The 18924-nt window shown below is 41.0% G+C and overlaps 1 protein-coding gene across 16 annotated transcripts in view; it reads right to left on the reverse strand.

The window, feature by feature from the left end:
* The window catches only part of sgip1a (SH3GL interacting endocytic adaptor 1a), a 48273-nt gene extending 31787 nt beyond the window's left edge, over positions 1–16486 (reverse strand). For 13 of the 16 annotated variants that reach the window (XM_053856470.1, XM_053856542.1, XM_053856460.1 and 10 more), the window contains exon 1: positions 15766–16149. In XM_053856470.1, coding sequence (XP_053712445.1) covers positions 15766–15775 — 10 coding nt within the window. In that variant the 5' untranslated portion in view covers positions 15776–16149. Of the gene's footprint in view, positions 1–15765; positions 16150–16366 lie in introns of those variants that run through there. The other 3 variants (XM_053856533.1, XM_053856552.1, XM_053856425.1) reach the window with 2 other exon arrangements.
* Between the last annotated feature and the right edge of the window lie 2438 nt (positions 16487–18924).

The following is an 18924-nucleotide window of genomic DNA, read 5'->3' on the forward strand; positions in this document are numbered from 1 at the left end:
GATTTCATCAAATTCTATGTATGATTCCGTCTCCTTCAAGATTCCTTGTCAAACTTACCGGCCCGGTGTAGTGACGATAGCTATTAGCAGAGCTGGTGTTGGTCACGTGACAGCAGAAAACGCAAAAGCCTGAGCAGTTTCATGTCCCTCACCGGGCAATGTCTTTTCAAGACGGAGCATGACATGATTCTGAGTGAACAGCCACACTAGGCTACATTCGTGAATACAGAATTTAATTTAAATACAGAATACAGAATTTAAATTTGAACAACTAAAAATCCTAGGTAATCCACTATGTGTCTTGTAATGAAATATCAATATTTGCCGTCAGTGTGTTGATTATTTATTGTGAGAGATTGAGAGAGCGCAACAATATCTTGCAATGTCGATTGTACTCCCCCACCCCTCGTTGATAAGTGCATAAGAACACTGAATATTTGAAGGTGGTGGATGTTTCAAGCACTCCTTATCCCCCCGGATAACAGGCATACAAGCGACTGTCTTTAATATAATCAGAGTTCAAAGACAAAGGCGTTCTTCAGTGGTTTTGGAAGGTGACAACAGTAAATTCTCGTTTGCTTGCGCATGTGTCAGTGCTCCAGTAATGTTTCATAGAAGTCAGCACCGCGCCAGTCGTCCTCCCACATACACAGTGGGAGGTCTAATGTGTTTTATTCATTCATTAAACGTTAACATTTTTATTAGCTTACAAGTCTTGGGGTCATGTTATTCATAGACATGCATACACTTCCTCGCCATATAATCGTGAGACACTCAGTTTGAATACATTAGCCACATATGGTGGCAGTAGTGTGTCACTGAATCGACTTGACAGCTGAAAATCTGTGATGGTTAACAACTACTGCGAAGTTCTTGAAAAGAAAAAAATGACAAAGAAAGTGATGCAGTCCCCAACAGTAAAAACTGTTCATGAAAGCCTGTTGAAGCAGTTTTGAAAATTAATAGCATTTTATGGTGATACTTCCATTTACTTATTATTACTGTTCATTTACTTATATTTTCTTTGGAGTTTAAATAAAATATATCATTTTTCTTTTATGATATTTAGACATGGTTTTTATATATTTATTTTATTCTGAATTTTTTTCAGTTTTTCCAATTTTCTCAAGAGTTTGCATCAAGTGTATTTTTTTTTCTTTTGTAAATTTGATGAATATGACTTACACCTGGTTCGGCTTCCGGTTGGACTTATAAATATGACAAATAAATATCTTTGCAATGATCACATGGTTTCATGTCATTCCACAAGGTTTTGGTTTGTTTACGTGTAATTAGATTAAATACGGTTGTTGTTCACAAATGAAATCAAGCGTCATGAATCAGCTCTATTAAATGGGCCCCCACCCATTTGTTCTGGGAAAGGTGGGCCCCGGAATCAAAAAGGTTAAGATCCGAGCACTAGTGCACCTTTGCCCAAAAAATTAGGTGCGCAAAAAGGTGTGCGCTCCAGTTACTTCAGCACTCACTATCATGTCGCGGTGACGCAGACCAGCCATAATACAGCCGGATATTACTTTGTCAAAAAGATGATTATGAACACAGGGGACAGAAACACAACACGGTAGATAACTGCTGTATTACAAACAATGACTCACTGCAAAAATGCTCACTGTATATGTGACTCTCTCTGTCATAAAACGACAGAGATCAAATCAAACAAATCATATTATAAAAACAAAAAACAATACCTTGTTGCTGTTAAAACATACTGTAGATTATAGTAATGCAGGAGTTGTAAGCGGGACTGATATACGGGAATGAGGAAGGCAAGGGAAAAGACTTACAGCAACTACAGAAACCTACATAAAGTACAAGTTTTGACATCTCTCATTCATTGTGTTTTCTTTTTTTTCATGAATATTTACAATGCAGATTCTCATTGAAGCCATCAAAACTATGAATGAACACATGGAATAATGTTGTAAACAAAAAATTATAAAATGTCTCAAAACATATTTTAGATTATTTGGAAAAAAAATACCCTGTGTTTTGATTAATATTTTGCACACTCTTGCCATTCTGGCGACGGGCTTCATGAGATCATCACCTGAAATGGTTTGCCAACAGGTGACGACCTCATGAAGCTCATGAAGATGGACAAGGGCTTGCTGTATTGTCAAACAAAGCAAATGTTGGCTACGTTGAGTCACCTAAAATATAAAACATACTTAGATAATACTTAGTTAATACTTTAATCTTTCTTTTTCTTTTCTACGTAATTCCATGTAACTTGCTTTATATATTTGTAGTATGCCTTGGTATGCATTGGCAATGTAGTCAGTGTTGTAAATCCTTCAATAGTTTTGCATCATATTCTAAGTGACAACAAGATGACTAGTAAAGCAGCACCCACTAATTTCAGAGTTGAGGAAAGAGGAGTGCCATCTTAACAGGGATGTGTGGCTGAACTGTGAGGAAACCTGGATGAACCACAAGGTCTGGAAACACTCTGGGGAAACACCATAGATACTGACGCCCTACAATTGGGAGCGATGGAAACACTACATTAGCTAGACTTGAATTTAAGGTTGTAAAACTTGAACTGTAATCTGCAATATAATTGTTCTGTTTACTTGTATGTAGCACAGGTCTCGCATTTCGTGGTCTTCTACTTCAGTGTCATCATGACGACTCATCATTTATGCAACCACAGTCATGAAGAAAAGACACTGTTCTTAGAGACTATGTCTTAGGCAACACTGCTTCTCTCACAACAAAATTATAGCAGCAGAATTAGAATCCTGTAACATCTGTTGCAATCACATCCAGAGCTCTCAGGTGTCACCTTCATATTACATACAACATAATAAGATGGTTATTTCATGAGAATTTTACTTTTCATTATTAATATTATTTTCAAACAGCCTTGAGATGTGGGCACCATGCTGGTGACCCCTGCTCTCAATAGTTGAACACAAACTGAAATTCTAAACTAGCGCTCAACACTAAAAGATGCAGACTTTGTATCACACATCGCACTGAAGCGGCGCCATGACAGTCGGAAGTAGAGCATAATATTTGACACCAGGGATAACAAAGAAATGATCGACTAGAGAGGAAACATGTGATACACGGGCCGGAAAGTCCAAATCATTTCACCTTGAGTTGAACCGCTCCTGTTCAGTCACCAGCCGACTGAGCGGCGAGCCGTAGGGTCTAGCTGTAACTGCTGAAAGTGGAGCATTGTGTTGCCAGATTTTCATTGCGCTTCGAAAATGCAGGAGTGGATTGCCAGAATTTGGTGAGTGGCCTCATAGTTAATTTCACCGCCACTGCACATTTTGGCATTTAAAAAACACATTCTATTATGTTCAATTACAAGCGAAGGTCATCATTCATGGTCACACGCCACTATTTCACTTCAGTTTCAAAGCCAACTGTTGCTTTTTTGGCATTATTCGGTGGCCAAATGTTCAGTGCATCCCTTGTCGAAACTGTAGATGATAACGTGTCTCACTATTCTGTCAAAAGGACAGCTGAAAAACACTGAATTCGACGTCAGACGTTGCAGTTTGGTGAGACTTTACTATGACCATTTGTAGCGGGACCTGCGAGACAAAGAGCACTGCATTTGTCAAAGTTTCCACTGCGGACGGTTAACAAACACCATACCTGACTCCAAAAGGGCAATGATTCGATCGTTGCCGTCACCATGTCAACAACTTGAGAAAGGCTAGTCATCTGGCTTGGTAAAATTAATGACTATTTCTTGGGCAATTCGCTAAGTGTTGCGAATGTTACCGGCGGGTGTTGCCAAGCATAAGCTGATTCACAGCCTGCTGCTGAGGAACTAGCGGTATCAAAATCCACAAGCCCCGAAAACTGTGCGTCAAGTGCTGGTGCTTTGAATGGCGTATTTCATTTTAATGTGTCTCCCTGCACAGCATTTTCCTGTGCATGGGCTGCAGGATGCGAACTTTACAGGACAGCCTCCAGCAGACATGTTGCTGCCGAGTGAGAGGCGAGTACGGGGGACTGGACTCATCGGCTGTCACACGTGATCAGTTGTTGTGATCGGCAATGACCGGTAATGAAATCTGCCGATCATGAGCGGTGACCGATCAATCGCAGCATCCTGAGTTAGAATTCAAACATTTGAGGTAGTCTTTTGGGAACAGAGATAGTTATGGATGATGAAAGTCATGAAATGTAAAAAAGGAATCCGTACAGAAACATGATCAGTATTTCCTGGATGACAGCAGGGTCCTGCTCCTCAGTTGAAGCTCTACAGGGCAACACAAAGCTAATGCTTTGTCCCTGCTGCATCAGTTTCACTGATACGCACTTTTCGATCTTACCCAACTCTGCTGTCTTTTCCTCCTCCGCTCCCTCCTTCATTATTTCCCTCACTGCTGATATACAAAAAAAAAAAATAAATCAATGCCACCTCTATTCTGCGAACGAAATCCTATCTGCCGTGAGTCATCCATCAGATAGTTGCCAGGGCAATGACAAAAGGAAAGGAAGCCACGCCAGGAAAAGCTTTTATGAACAGAAGCACTCGAGTAACAAACACATGCTGCATACCGACATAAACACTCAAATTGTCAAAGATATGGTTTGATTGCTTTGTGAATATACATGACCTGATATATCAAGTTCAGATATAATATGTATAGCTATTTCAGCAGTAATAATGCGAGAAACCACTATTTATTGCATCTTCAGCTAACACTTTAGTGCTAATAATAATCACCAAAGGCTGCTGTAACGAAATACAACCATGAAGAATTAAAATTCAAATGAAAATGAAAATATACAGTGAAATTGAAAGAAAAAAAAATCTTAATAAGCATACCTTGTGTGCTTAAAATAGTATAACTTGGAAATGTATCAATGTACTGAACACAATTTTGATAAGTACAAAAACACATTTTCTTTTCTTTTAATTTTATATTGCCTTAATGGGATATGGGGGGAGCAAGAGCCTGTCTCAGCTCCAGCACACTGGGTGAGAGGCGAGGCCACCCTTGGCAGGATACCACTGGTGACACATACAGACGTCAACCTTGCACCAGTAAAACCATTTTCTTCATGAAGTATTACTTCTAATGATGGCTAGATAACAAATCAAAACACTCAAGGGTTAAAATGACCAAAGCATCCATTAGTTCCATGTTAGCTGCCATTAACAGCAATGCTACATTGGTGCAGTACACAGGGTGGACATTTATGTATCGATAGACCAAAAATATCAACGCAGTATCACACTGCTATTTACACCATTCAGGCAATTGTGTTTTCCATGAAATGACAGTTCTGTGAGTTGTAAAATGAATTGAAAATACATTCGCGATATTGACAAGGTTAGAAATAATGATTTTTATTTGAAATGATAATTTTGTCTTTCAACCCTTGCTTTTGTCAAAGACTGCTCCATTTGCAGCAATTACTGTACAGCATTGTAGACCTTTGGCATATACTACCTCTTAGTTTGCAGAGGTAATCTGTAGAAATTTCACCCCATGCTTCCAGAAGTCCCTCACACACGTTGGATTGGCTTGATGGGCACTTCTTGTGTACCAAGCTGCTCCCACAACAGCTCAATGGGGTTGAGATCTGGTGACTCGGCTGGCCACTCCATCACAGATAGATTACCAGCACCCTGCTTCTTCCATAAATATTCTTGCATAATTTTGGAGGTGTGCTTTGGGTCACTGTTCTTTTGTTGGATGAAATTGGCTCCAATCAATTGCTGTCCAAAGACTATGGCCGTGTGTTGCGAGTTATAGCCTTCCTTTTAAAATCCCTCTTACCTCGTACAACTCCTCCACTTTACCAGCACCAAAGCAACCCACCATACTTGACAGGTTTTGTCAGGCACTCTTTTTCTGCATCTCAAAACTGTGGTTCGTCTGTCCACGCTTTTTTTTCTAATCTGCCTCAGTTCCATGTCCACGTTCTTTTGCTATTATTAATCTCCTCCTTTTATTGACCAGTCTCAGATAGGGCTCCTCTGCCACTGTGCCTGAAGGCCAGCATTCCCGGACCTTCACTGTATGTAGGTCCGGGAGGCTGTAGTTGACACTGGCGTTTTGAGTTTCTGCCATTTGAGGACCTAGTAGTCTATTTTTCAAACTGGGTACTCTAGTATACTTGTATTCATTATCAGTTTTCAGTTGTGGTCCTCCCAATTCTCTTTCTACACTGGTTAGAGCCCATAAGTGCCCTTCTCTCAAGGAAGTAGTACACATAGTTGTATGAAAATGAAGTTTCTTGGCAATTTCTTGCATATAATAGTCTTCATTGCTCAGTAGAAGAATAGACAGTCGAGTTTCACAAGAAAGTTCTCTTTTTCAGGCCATTTTGAGAGTTGAATTGAACCCACAAATGTGATGCTGCGGATATTCAAAAGCTCAAAGGAAGATTTAGCGTCTCTAACCACTGCTGTTTCCTCTTCATCGATTAGCCTTCTAACACAATTAGCAAACAATATACAATGCCAGCACTGTAATGGTTGTAAACGTTGCTGGCCTCTACACACCAATGTAGACATTGCATGAAAAACCACATTTGCAGCTAGAAGTCATTTACTACATTAAGAATGTATTGAGTGTAAATCTGATTAGTTAAATGTTATCATCATTGAAAACAGTGATTTATATGCAAAAATAAGGAAATTTCGTAGTGACCCCGAACTTTTGATTGGGAGTGTGTGTTTGGAACTATGTAACAAATGTTAAAGGAAACATCAGGAAGCTGAACTCTCTACTCACTTTTACACTCTTAGTTGCACTTGAACTGTTTGCACTCTCGTTGTTAACTTGCATTAACATTGTTAACTTGACACTCACGTTTTTGTTGTTGTTTTTAATGTTGGTTGGTTTAATGTCGTATATGCCACAGCACAGGCCATGTAGTAATGACATTTCATTGTTGTGGAGAGTTTGGTGGACTTCTTTTCAATAAAGGAAACTTCTGATAATGACATTGGTCAACTCTGAGTCTGTGGATCTGTGTTTGTTTTAATAGATGGAGTGGTCCTCATAGGTTTCCTGGTGAGTCGTCTGCCTTAGTTCAACACATGCAGGGTCTCCTGCTGCACTGGCACCTCGGCGAAACACTGTGTTGAAAATACCAGACAATAAGCCGCAACTTTTTTCTGAACCCTGCAGCTTATACAACGATGTGGCTAATATATGGACTTTTTACGAGGGATCCAATCGATCCGCCACCGATTATGCAAGGCTGATCTCGGTGTGAACGGTGAATGCCGATCACTGCCTGATATTGCCGACCACAAAATCTGATCACATGTGACAGCCGGCACTCTGATGAAGCACCGCACGCGGTTTGTGATGCGTTCGCACCTCCCTCCCTGCCGACTCAACCGCACACTTGGCAACGGCATGTCTACTGCGGAGGTTTTTTTCAGTCTGTCATGTAAAGTTTGCATCTTGCAGCACATACACGTTAAAAGGTGTCAACGCCACGAATTCAATACGACACCAGCACTTGATGGAGCACAGAGAGTTTTCTGGTGCTCATGAAAGTGAAACTGCAGGAACCAGCGGTCACGCGCCGCTCTGAACGTAACATTCGGAACGCGAAGCATATTGCCCAAGAAATAATCATTAATTTCACTAAGCCAGATGACCAGCCTTTCTCATGTGTCGTTTTAAGACAGAATCAACTGCAAAACGACCGTCTTCCGTCCTGTGATCAACTCCAGATTCATATCCTGAAAGTAGTCATCCCTCTTTCCTGAAACATTCATCTGACCCTGACCATCCTCCCTCCCTCTGTCTCTCAGAAGTGTGACTCCTCCTGCATCAGTTCATCTCCAAAACATTCCTAATCCTTTCCTTTCTCTGCCACTGTGCTGGTGCATGGATCGCTGATTGAAACTGACATCTGTTCGCATGATTTCAGCTCCAAGCCTTGTAGTTAAGATGTGCTAGGCTCTTATGTTTGCATACTAGCATGGAGATTCTCCCATGCTTTAGGCCAGAAAATGAAAGTACAGCTGTTTTAACATTTTATTGATATTGAGGTTGAGCAGAGTGGCAAAAAAGATGATTGTGTCTTGTGGCATAACCAAATAGGCCACTGTGACCGTTGTGTGCTCGGGCTGTAACATTATATAAAAAGATATATTTTTGCATACCCTTATTTCCTTTTTTACTCTGCTCAATTAATTTAGCAAAACTTTCTATTTTTGCCATTATCATTGATTATTTCATGATTTCTGCATTTTTTTCCATGAGGCTTTGTGACACCCAGGTTGTGCACCCTGACAGCAACAACATAAAAATATTGACAAAATACCTGCAGAACTAAACCCTGCCATCAGCAGCAGAGTCTTCATTTTACATACTAACTTGTCTGGGCACGTTACGGCAAACTTTAGGTCGTACAGATGACAGTTTCGTCTGTCTAGCAGGATTCAAAACATTCCTCCCAAATGCCTGAAACAACTCGTAAGATTACGACCAAGTTAGGATACCCACTGGAAATGGCTCTATATTATCGTAGACACATGCTCTCTCCTACTGAATGTACAATTTTAAACGACAGGAAGAAAACAAAAATCTTTATCTGGCTCAAGATTACAGAGTGACTGTTAGGGACTGGGTGTGCCCGCACTGGGGAACAAGATAGCCCCGGAGAGGACTGCTAAGAGGCTGTTAGGGCCATGAATGAATGGATAAATGAATAGGAAGTTATGATCCCACAGAAATACATGAAAGCTACTTTCACTTCTGTGCAGGACATGCATTCATTTCACGATTGTCAAATGTTCAGTGTACCAAAACCACAACAGATTTAAAGGTCGCTTGTATGTAGTGTTGACGCTTCTAACATGAAAGTGTGGCGGTTGAGTGGCAAAAAGGAGACTTGAAATGAAGACCAGACTTTATTCCAATTCCTTGTCTTTAAGCTTCCTGTGATTAAAACATGAATGACCACTATTGCCAGCACAGGTTTCCAACGAAGCCTCACATTTGACGCCTAAGCAGTCTCTAAGCTCTGCCATTTAGTTAAGCTTCTGAATATCAACCCATTCAGCTCATACCAAACTAAGACATATTTGGAAAGGCATATTAAATAAATTCAGAGCGCGGATGGAAGAATTGTTTTCAGATTATGCAGACAGAACATGAAGTCATTAGTTGAAGAGGCACATACAGGATAAGTAAATACTGAGATATTTTTTGTTCTGTCACGTATGGGACACGCCTCTTCATAAAATAAATAGCCATTAAGTTCCTGTAACAGTACATGCAGAATAGTACTTTAACTCATTGTACTCACTTAACTCAGAGTTATGTAATCAACATACCGCCTGAAATACATCCCAAACAATTTTTAAACTAAATTTTGGATGTATTAAACAGATCTTGGTGGTGCTGCGTTCAGTATGTGGTATGGACTGATGTCATGTTTCTACACTAGATATAATCATAAACTCCTTCGGCAAGGCCAAGGCGCTCTGCGTCTGTTGAGTCAGCCCACATGAGTCATTCTGCTTCTGGTCCATGGCAAACATTCATTTGTAACTGCAGCCTTCAAGAAGACTCGACAAGAAAAACCATATTGGCTGATTAAATACGCCTCAGTACTTATAATTATAAAAATGTATTTAGTGAGGAAAAACACCACTGTTGGTCTTCCAGAGAAGACATGAGTCACTTCCACGGCCATTATCTGCAGATCCATGTCGTGTTTCAATAACAGGGGGCTAATGGACATGGCAGTAATGCTGACCTGGCACTCGTGATTCATTAAAGTTGTAATTGAATTAAAGGTGGACCTCCAGTGATTTCAGTCCGCAGTGACGTGACAGATGGAGATGATGCAGAGTGGTTACGTCCACACCTAAAACATCATGGTATCAAAGTAGCATGCAGCTGGAGTAGATACCAAAAGTTAGTGAGGCACAAAGCGTTTCCAGTGGTAATCGCAGATGATGACATGCATGCATAGAAAATTATTTCTGCCCACCAATTGACGCATGGATCTTCAATAATAATCATAATAATACACCATGTGTACATTTAAGTCATATTTTACTGCAAAAGACCAACGCAAATATTGCATCATAGATTCCCCTTCCGCTGCGTGCGATAACATGTGACGCCAACCCAAAGTCTGCAGGACTTTATGATCACGGTTTGTAACTTTCGATATTGAAGCGCATAGTCATTAAGACTGACGGAGTCGTTTTCCAACGCAGTCGTCTGCTCGCATTGTGATGAAGACACCTCAAGTTGTCGACTACTGTAAGTAGTTAGCTTTCGCTAAGTACTTGAAGCCAGGATCATGTACTATAATTTAAGTTTGGAACATCCTTAACTTGAATCCTTGGCAACCAAAAACCATAAGAGAAAAGTTACAACTGTGTGCCAGGACAATCCAGACAACCCGGTGGGCGTTAGCCCAGAGCAAGCCATATGGCTAAGACTTGCTAAATTAGAAGAACACAACAACGCTTTGGGACACGCAACACACATACATGCACAAAAAAAGGCCCAAGTAAAACAGTAATGCAGTTTTGCCTTCAGATTTTGTACTTGGCATTAAAACTAATTGGCGTGTACTTGACAGCCATGATGCCAACTCTTTGCTTGAGCCTACAGGCCTAGAGATATTTATCACCGCACTGAAACAAATGCCTTGTAACAGGAAGAAGGCTTTATAAAGAGTTAATGAAAATCACGCATAAGGACAAATGAATCAAAATCGAGTTGACCCTTCACATATTAAATTAAATCATGTTTTGCCTATAAACGCTGTTGGAAATGATACTAGCACTGCTATACCAGGGGTCAGGAACCTATGGCTCGAGAGCCATGCGTGACCCTTTAGATGACTGCATCTGGCTTTCAGGGCTTGTTTACACGACTCAGACTCGACCTAATAACCATGCATACACACTGCCACAATAACACCTAATACTGCCTGTGGCGACCATTAATGACGGCTCTGTACGAACACAACTTTTCCGCTGTGCAAGGCTACATCCACACAGAGCCGCACATTTTCTATTCAGATCATTTTCCATGCCACTTTCAAAAAAGAGCTTCGCACAAACAATGCAGTTTATACCGGCCACATGTATCCACTGACCACCACTGCATATGCCAGGACTGCATGGCACAGGCGCACATGAAGATTGTGCACCAATATCAGCATTGGAGCATAACAAATTTATCGCAGAAGGAGAAATTGGTGTTCAAAACGATGTGGGTTCAGCTCCTGTCACGAGTCAACACAGAACTACAAATCGACAGAGACACGTGAGAGTGGCATTGGACTGTGTTTTAAGCAAAGCTGTCACCATACCTCATTTCTATCACAATGACCAGGCTATCATTTGCTCACGAGGATTAGAAAATGGATCGTTGGCCACTCTTCTGTTAAATATATCATTTCATCAGAAGTTTAAATAATGGCCTGCACTTCAGGAAAGAGCAGGTGGATTGCTGAACAAAAGATTAGATGAACACATCAATCGCCCTCAGTGACCTGTTCAATAGAATTCAAGCTAAAGGTTTATCCGAGAACTCAACCACCCCTTTGAGACTGATTCTTACCCCGAGTATCAGGGATTAAGGCGTGACCCTGTGAGGAAACGCAAAAACTGTCATGTGAAGCAGCCAGCACAGACATGCAATGCTGAGTTGTTTGTTTGTTTCAATTAAATCTACTATTACAGTCTCATCTGACCCCAAACCAAATATTTTAGAATCATATAACAAATTAAAATGTTGGCACGTTTCCCATTAACAAAACAACATTTAACAACAAACTACATTCATACACAAGAAATAAAATGAAAAAATTAAAAACTAAAAAAACAACAATAACACAATTCCACCATTTCAATCCCATTAAAGACCCAGATGCTTACAGTAGAATGAGGAAATTAACCTGGTGAACATTTCTAGGCCCAACATGATGGTGGCATGGTGCTTTAAAAAGCAGCACTAACTCGGCTTAGCTTCCTATTTTAACACCTGACAGTAATCCTGCCATCGCATCGTGCATGCTAAGCCCAAGCTAGCCATCTACAAGGCTGTGAAGCTGTTGGCAGACAGCTTTTTTTGTCTGTGCCATCCCAACTGTTACCTAACAAGCTGGCTCGGGACAAATCCAGTTCATGACAGGGCAGCACTGGAGTCAGGGGAGGAGGGGCAGGGCTGTGTTGCAACAAAGCAAACCACTGTTGCAGGACATGAAGTTGAGTAAGAGACAGTACAAATAAATGTACGAGTCGTCAGTCAGGTCCATGACAGGATTATGAAGATGAGAGATTGGCTGATGCTGTTACATGATTTTAAATTATCCACAGAAACATGAATAATGCCACACACTACAATAAGACAATAAAGAAAAAATAAAATAAATAATAATAAAAATGAAAGGCTCCTTAACCCATTGTCCAGTCATCTTCATGTGTCATTCATCAGGTCTCTGAACCTCACTGGCTGTCTTCCTTTACTTCCATCTCGGCCAACATTGTCTTTTCTCACCATTGGTCCAAAACATCTGGCCTCCTTGACTTGGTCTCCAAACTTCTCCCCATGAGCTCTCCCTCTGATATACTTGTTTCTGAGCTTGACTTTCCAATCCAGTCCCAATGAGAACATCCATGTCGTCATCTCTGTTGTCATTTTTTTAGAAGGAATGGAAGGTTTCTCAACGAGAATAAAATGGTTGATAGTAAAGACGGTTGAGAGAAAATATGTTTGACAGTAAATAAAATGTTTCCACCCTTCCCTAACAGACAAAATTCAAATAACGTCCCAGCGATGTTTGAGTATTAAGATATTAATTTCTTTCATTGCTCATTCCTTACTATAAATATTTAAACAGAAATAGCCAAGTTTCACTTTACTCAACCTGACCTGAGAGCAAACATTACTTTGAAATTTAACACTGGTGAGAGCACATCAGCCATCCCATCAACTCCAAATAGTTGGGTGTTCTGTTTAGATACTATGTCGCAGAATTTAGAATGATGTAAACAGACAAGACCACTCATAGACAAGCACATTGTACATTGTACATGCATTGATGGTTCCTAGGATGGTTGAAAATGCAAGGGCTTCAGTGATACTTTCCCAGTGTAGGGGGTGAAATGCAAGCCTAGGGGATCAAAATCCCAGCATAGGGGCCCCATGCTGCTAACTGAATTGCTGGGGAAAACCCTGGTATCCATGTTGATTTGCCATTGTACAGTCATACCAAATACAAACGTCCCAGATTTACATGTAAATTAATGAGATTGCGTGCAACAACATGCTATGGTTTGGAACAGGTTATATGATGTGTTTGGGGTGGCAAGACTGCTGCTTGGGGACATTTCAAGCAGGATCTTCCAACATTTGTAGTATCAAACACTGACATTGATAAATATGAACAGCAGTGACAAACCACAGCACGTTAATCAATCAGCAGTCCAATAAAAAGCTATATCATGCAAACAAGGAGGAAGACACAGTGCTTATCCAGCCGTATAGAACATTGTCGCGCAAGTAGTCAGTTTTGTTGTGTGTTTAAATTGTACGTGCGCGAGAACGTGAAAGAACACGATAGCGTGCCTGGGTGCTATGAGATGTTTCGGGAGAAATGTCTGCATCATCACAAGTAATAAAGTGTTAAATGAGTGAGTAGCAACAAGGAAGAATCAAGTTGCGACAAGCAATTATATAATCGAATAATTCAATCATAAATAGTTTTTTTTTCAGGACCAAGCCAAAGTGGGGAGCAGTTGTTGTCAAGGCAAGGTCTCCATCTTTATGCCCATCATTCTCGAGTGGGACACAAATTCAATAGTATTGACAGAAGTCTAAAACAAGGAGAGAACGTTTTACTCTAGAAACTGTGTGAGCAAACTTATCAATATGTTGACTTAACACTGAGGCAATGTTCCCTCCAAGCTGCTCACATGCGCTCACAAGCCACTGGGCAAATAATACCAGGACTGTAATAAAATAAACATCACCCTTTATACTGTACCATTTTGCAACGCAACTGAGTGAGTTACAGGCATCGCATCATACAAAGCGGCATCTCACACAAAAAGCGGTTTTTGCCCGCCCAGTGTGGGACAAGGCAGAGCCTGTCATCAGTCTGTTATACACATTGTACAATTGATATACATATGCATTTTAGTTTGTGCAAAATTCATATTTGTTGTGGGGACGACATTTTTTTCTTGCGCCGGTCCCAAGCCCGGATAAATGCAGAGGGTTGTGTCAGAAAGGGCAACTAGTGTTTTATTACTACAGTCAAGCAATATGTTAGTTAACTTTTATACCAAACACAATATTTATGGCCTCCTGTGTTTTGACTTTTTTTGTGACATCTAGCTTTTTTGCATGGCAACAATAATAATAATAATACCAAAGTGTATCCTTTTTTCTATGATTAACCTTTTGCTGCCTCAAAGAAATTTCTTTTCTGAGGCTAATATTTATAGAGTCAAAGCCACATTTTCCAATACATTTTACCCCAATGAACTGCACTGAAAACTACCTCAAACGCAGTACAATATATATGCCGGGCCTGTGATTAAACTCTAATGCTATATGATGGCACTGTGCACATAGGCACTTCTTGTGTACTGCATTAGCATAGTAGAAAGAGGAAAAGACATCACTGAACTATTAACAGAGACATGAGAGTGACACAGGTTTCACCTGTTTTTGAGTGTTTTTAGTAGATCTGTGGTAACCTGCTACAAGACACAAGTCAGGTCATTGTTGTCAAAAACACACGCAGACACAGATCCTGAGTTTTCAAATGTATTCACTCTAGGACTGGGTTTTAAAAAGCATAGGACAGGTGATTGAAAATGCTACTTCTTTGTGTGGTTTTTGCTGGTTTTTAGGGGGTCAAATTTTGAGTATGGACAAGTCTTGTGTCAATGGTAACAACATAAAAATATATTTTTTAAACTAAATTAGCGTTGTTACTGAAGTTATGTTGCCACCAATCACTAAAGCTTTTATTGGTCCGGGTTTTTTTTTTTCTGAAGACACATCAGGGATACGTTTCTACAGTTTAATTGTTCAACTCTGACCCATATGTTGAACTGAAACAACATTAAGTTCCAGTTCTGTGGTGTTCAGGGGGTAAAAACGTCAGGTGAAAACTCATGATTCATGGTCTCTTGCAAACTATGGACTGGAGTTATGGCCATCACATGGCGACAATGTTACACAACTGTATAGCATCAGACCTACAAATGATTATAAAAATAGGCACAAATTCCATCCACGTTTATCATGAAGCTGCTCTCCACAAAGGTGAAGCTCTGAGAGAATGGTCCCCTGATCTACAACCATCAATGGCGAGACACAAATCAATCAAACAATATAATCTACGGTGCAAGAATATTGACAGATGATTGACAAGCAGGGTCCCACACACCCATGCAGACATGTAATGGACGTGAGCGTCTCATGTTTAAGCATACAAAGAGATTTTCCGCAAGTGAGCCAGCTGGGCACATAAGCCCCGCTGCACAATAACTCAGAATAATCCTTTACGTTGGAAGTCGAGAATGGGGGGTGGGGAGGAGCACCGTCACACGCACTCCTCAGCGCACACTTCAATTAGCCTCGCCACGGCAAAAGGCGTTCAAGGTCCCCCAGAAGAATGACAGTGCAGTGACAGAGACGTGGGTTGCAGGAACAGCAAGTGACATTTCCCCATCACGCACTCGCTCGTCACCAAGGGCATCACGACAGATAATCCCGCTTCACAACAGAGAGAGACGGGCTGTTGTCTTACCTTCCATCATGGTTGCAGATTTGCATTCCTCTGTCTCCAAGGAGCCTGGAATCAAAGGTGTGGGGGAGAAGAGAGGGAGCCGCCGTTAGCTCGGTGTTGAATTGATGAGCACAGCAGCCGCGCGGCTAACGCCCCGGCTAACAGTGCGAGCCTCCCCAGACGTAGCCTGTCAACCGGTTAGAAGAGCCGGAGAGATGGAAGGATAGCAACTCAGAGGGAGGCGGGGTTTGAGGCCTAGCGAGCAGCTGACCCGAGTGAGGGTACGTAGTCCATGGATGCTGCCGCTGCCGGGACTGCTGCTCTAACGTTCAGCAGAGGATGCTGGAGGAGGAAATAAATAAATAAAGCCTGAGAGGGAGCGGGTGAGAGAGAGAGAGATAGGGAGGCAGGGCCGGAAGGGAGGGGGTGAACTGGCGCGTGCACGTGTGTTTGGGAATGGGGTGGAGGCATGTTCGCTGACGTCAGAGCAGGACTCGGCCAATCGCTGCAGGCCTGTGTGCAGTCACACGGCTCGCAGGCTGAATCTCCTGATGTGGCTTCATAAACAAGCGCTCGTTTGCACAACGCGACGCATCAACAAGACAGCGAGCTGTCACTGTACCTGGTGCACGTTTGAAGGGCCTCGATTCTGCTGGTCACTTGAGAATTGGTTCTCCCGCAACTCAACGCTCGTTCACCCGCACACCAACACACACTTGTCCCAACACACAACTGCACACTCGAGGCGATGAGGACTGTATTAGCTGCTTGTTTGAGCTCAGCTGCGCACTCCCCTCCGCTCGCTTGTTCCCTCCCACCTTTTCTAGTCGTCTATTTCTGCCCCACCGCCAGAGCCAAGATTGATTTGTGTGACGTCACAGCCACGACTGGAGCCAGAGGCGAGGTGGCGGTGTCAAACCCCCGACCCAAAGAACAGAACGAGGGTGGCACACAGGTAGGAGAAATGAGAATTGTTGTGGTCACACCACGGCAATAGCATCACTTATTCTGTGATGCAGACCTTTACTGTACATTTTTAATGTACATTTAAATAGACGTTAAATTATGATTAATAGTATGAAAAATAGTAATGATTACTAATTTTCAAAATATTTTTATGTCCATTATCTTTCATAATTAGATGTCTGAGGGTAATGTTAAATTTATTAATTATTTTTTTGTGTCTTGTCATCTATTCAAATTATTATTATTATTATTATTATTATCAAATTATTTCCTACAATCAATTTGTTTCTATTTGTTCCATTTCTGTCCGTATTTACTTTTCCAAGTGAGCGTTTAATTTCATTAATATGTTTTGGCATTTTCCTGTTTTTCGCAACTATTAGATACAATATAAAGCGCTGGTTATCCTTTGTTGCTTTAAATTGGGTATATTTTAATGAATTAGGTTCATGGTCATAAACAAGAGTGTAACTTAATTGTATTTTGCAACTGTTCTCTGAAATTTTTACGTCCATAGCCGTCTGTTAAGGAAGCGTTTTTGTGCCAGTCAATGACAATCTTCCATTGTAGGCGTCATTTCTATTCGTTATTATTAATCAGCTGCTGGATGTGTGAGATATAACACCGAGGTCGCCCCTAAAACCCTATTTATTCCATGTGATGATCCTTAATTCTCACTCTATTATCAGTCACTTCATTCCACTCACTTCCCCCGCTGCACCGATTATTTCTGTCACGCAGTTCGTGTGCTACCACTCCTCCCTCTTTTTACCCCCCAAAGCAGCAGACGTGACCAAGCAGACACCCCCTCTCGTTAAACCAGGCTCCAGCGTGGACCTCATGCCGCTCCTGTACCCCTCACGATGAACTGATTTACGCAATGAAACTTTCACAATTGGTTCCACCGTGTTTCATTTAAGCCTCTTCTAGCTCCTTCATCGAGCTCTGTTTTGCTGCCATCTAGTGTTCACGGGAAGAGCCAACTGTCGGTGTAATGCAGCGTTATTTTATGAGGAATTCTTGACCCATTTACTTAAAACATTTGTTGACCTCCGGAAGCTCTGGTTTCCTCCTACAGTCCAAAAACAAAGAAGTTGATTTGTGATTGTCAATAATAAATCGACAAATTGTCCGAAATATAAATTTTGAAAATAGAATTTAGAAAATTTGCATGCCTATTTTTCCCCACATGTCATGACTCGGGGGCATGCCTAGGCTATATGTATATATATATATATATATATATATATATATATATATATATATATATATATATATATATTTTGCGTGAGTTATTTTTACTTTACATATTTTAGAACTGCTCACAAGTGGATGGCAGTGGATGGCAATGGCACTCTCAACCACTGAAGTGGCTGATGCTCTACTTTAACATACTGACATCCATGCATTGCCACCTACACTCAGCTTTTGAATACCACAGAAGGAGTAATCGTAACCCCCAAAGGTCGCAGTGTTTTAAGTTCACCATTCAATAGCTAATTTCTAGAAAGCATCAAAAAACAAACACTGATGGAGATGGAGAGATGGAGGGGATCCCTCCTTGAGGCATGAAATGTGCTACGAAGATGAATCGGTGGTGAAACCCTGGGTTGCTTTCTAGAAAAAAATCATATCCCATAGCTGACTGTCGTCTTGAGTATCATAAATATACAGTATGGTGTGTCTCTCGTGTCCTACACTATGTAGGCTTCAGGTTGTCATAGTAACCGTGAATGTTTATTTTGGGGTTTAAGAACATATGTGGGTTTTGGAGCCGATTTCTTGTAAGTTCAAATAAATGACTTAAATGGAATAAACTCTCTCCGGAGAGCCAGTTTTAGACTGTTCAAGATGCATTGTTGTGTGTCATGTTTCACATTGCATCTTTAGTATTAGTGTTTACTATGTCATTAAAAAAATAATAATTAACTTAGCGAACAATAGGGTTTCACAAAAGCTAAAACTATTCATTTAACAATGTGCAGCATGACACATCATCAGTCCAGAAGTTGTATTCTTATGTAAATACTGAGCCTCACTTAACAAAAAAAACACACTTGATGCACTACATGAGTTTTCTAGTTGATGAGAGAAAGAAATAGTTTGCTGACTGTATTTGAAGGCGACTGAATCATGAATTGTGATGCAGCAGGATGATCAAAGGTACCTGCAGTGATACAAAACCAGCTGACACATAGTTCCTCAGCCATTTCA

This window comes from Synchiropus splendidus, chromosome 1 (assembly GCF_027744825.2).
Source record: "Synchiropus splendidus isolate RoL2022-P1 chromosome 1, RoL_Sspl_1.0, whole genome shotgun sequence".
Lineage (NCBI taxonomy): Eukaryota > Metazoa > Chordata > Actinopteri > Syngnathiformes > Callionymidae > Synchiropus > Synchiropus splendidus.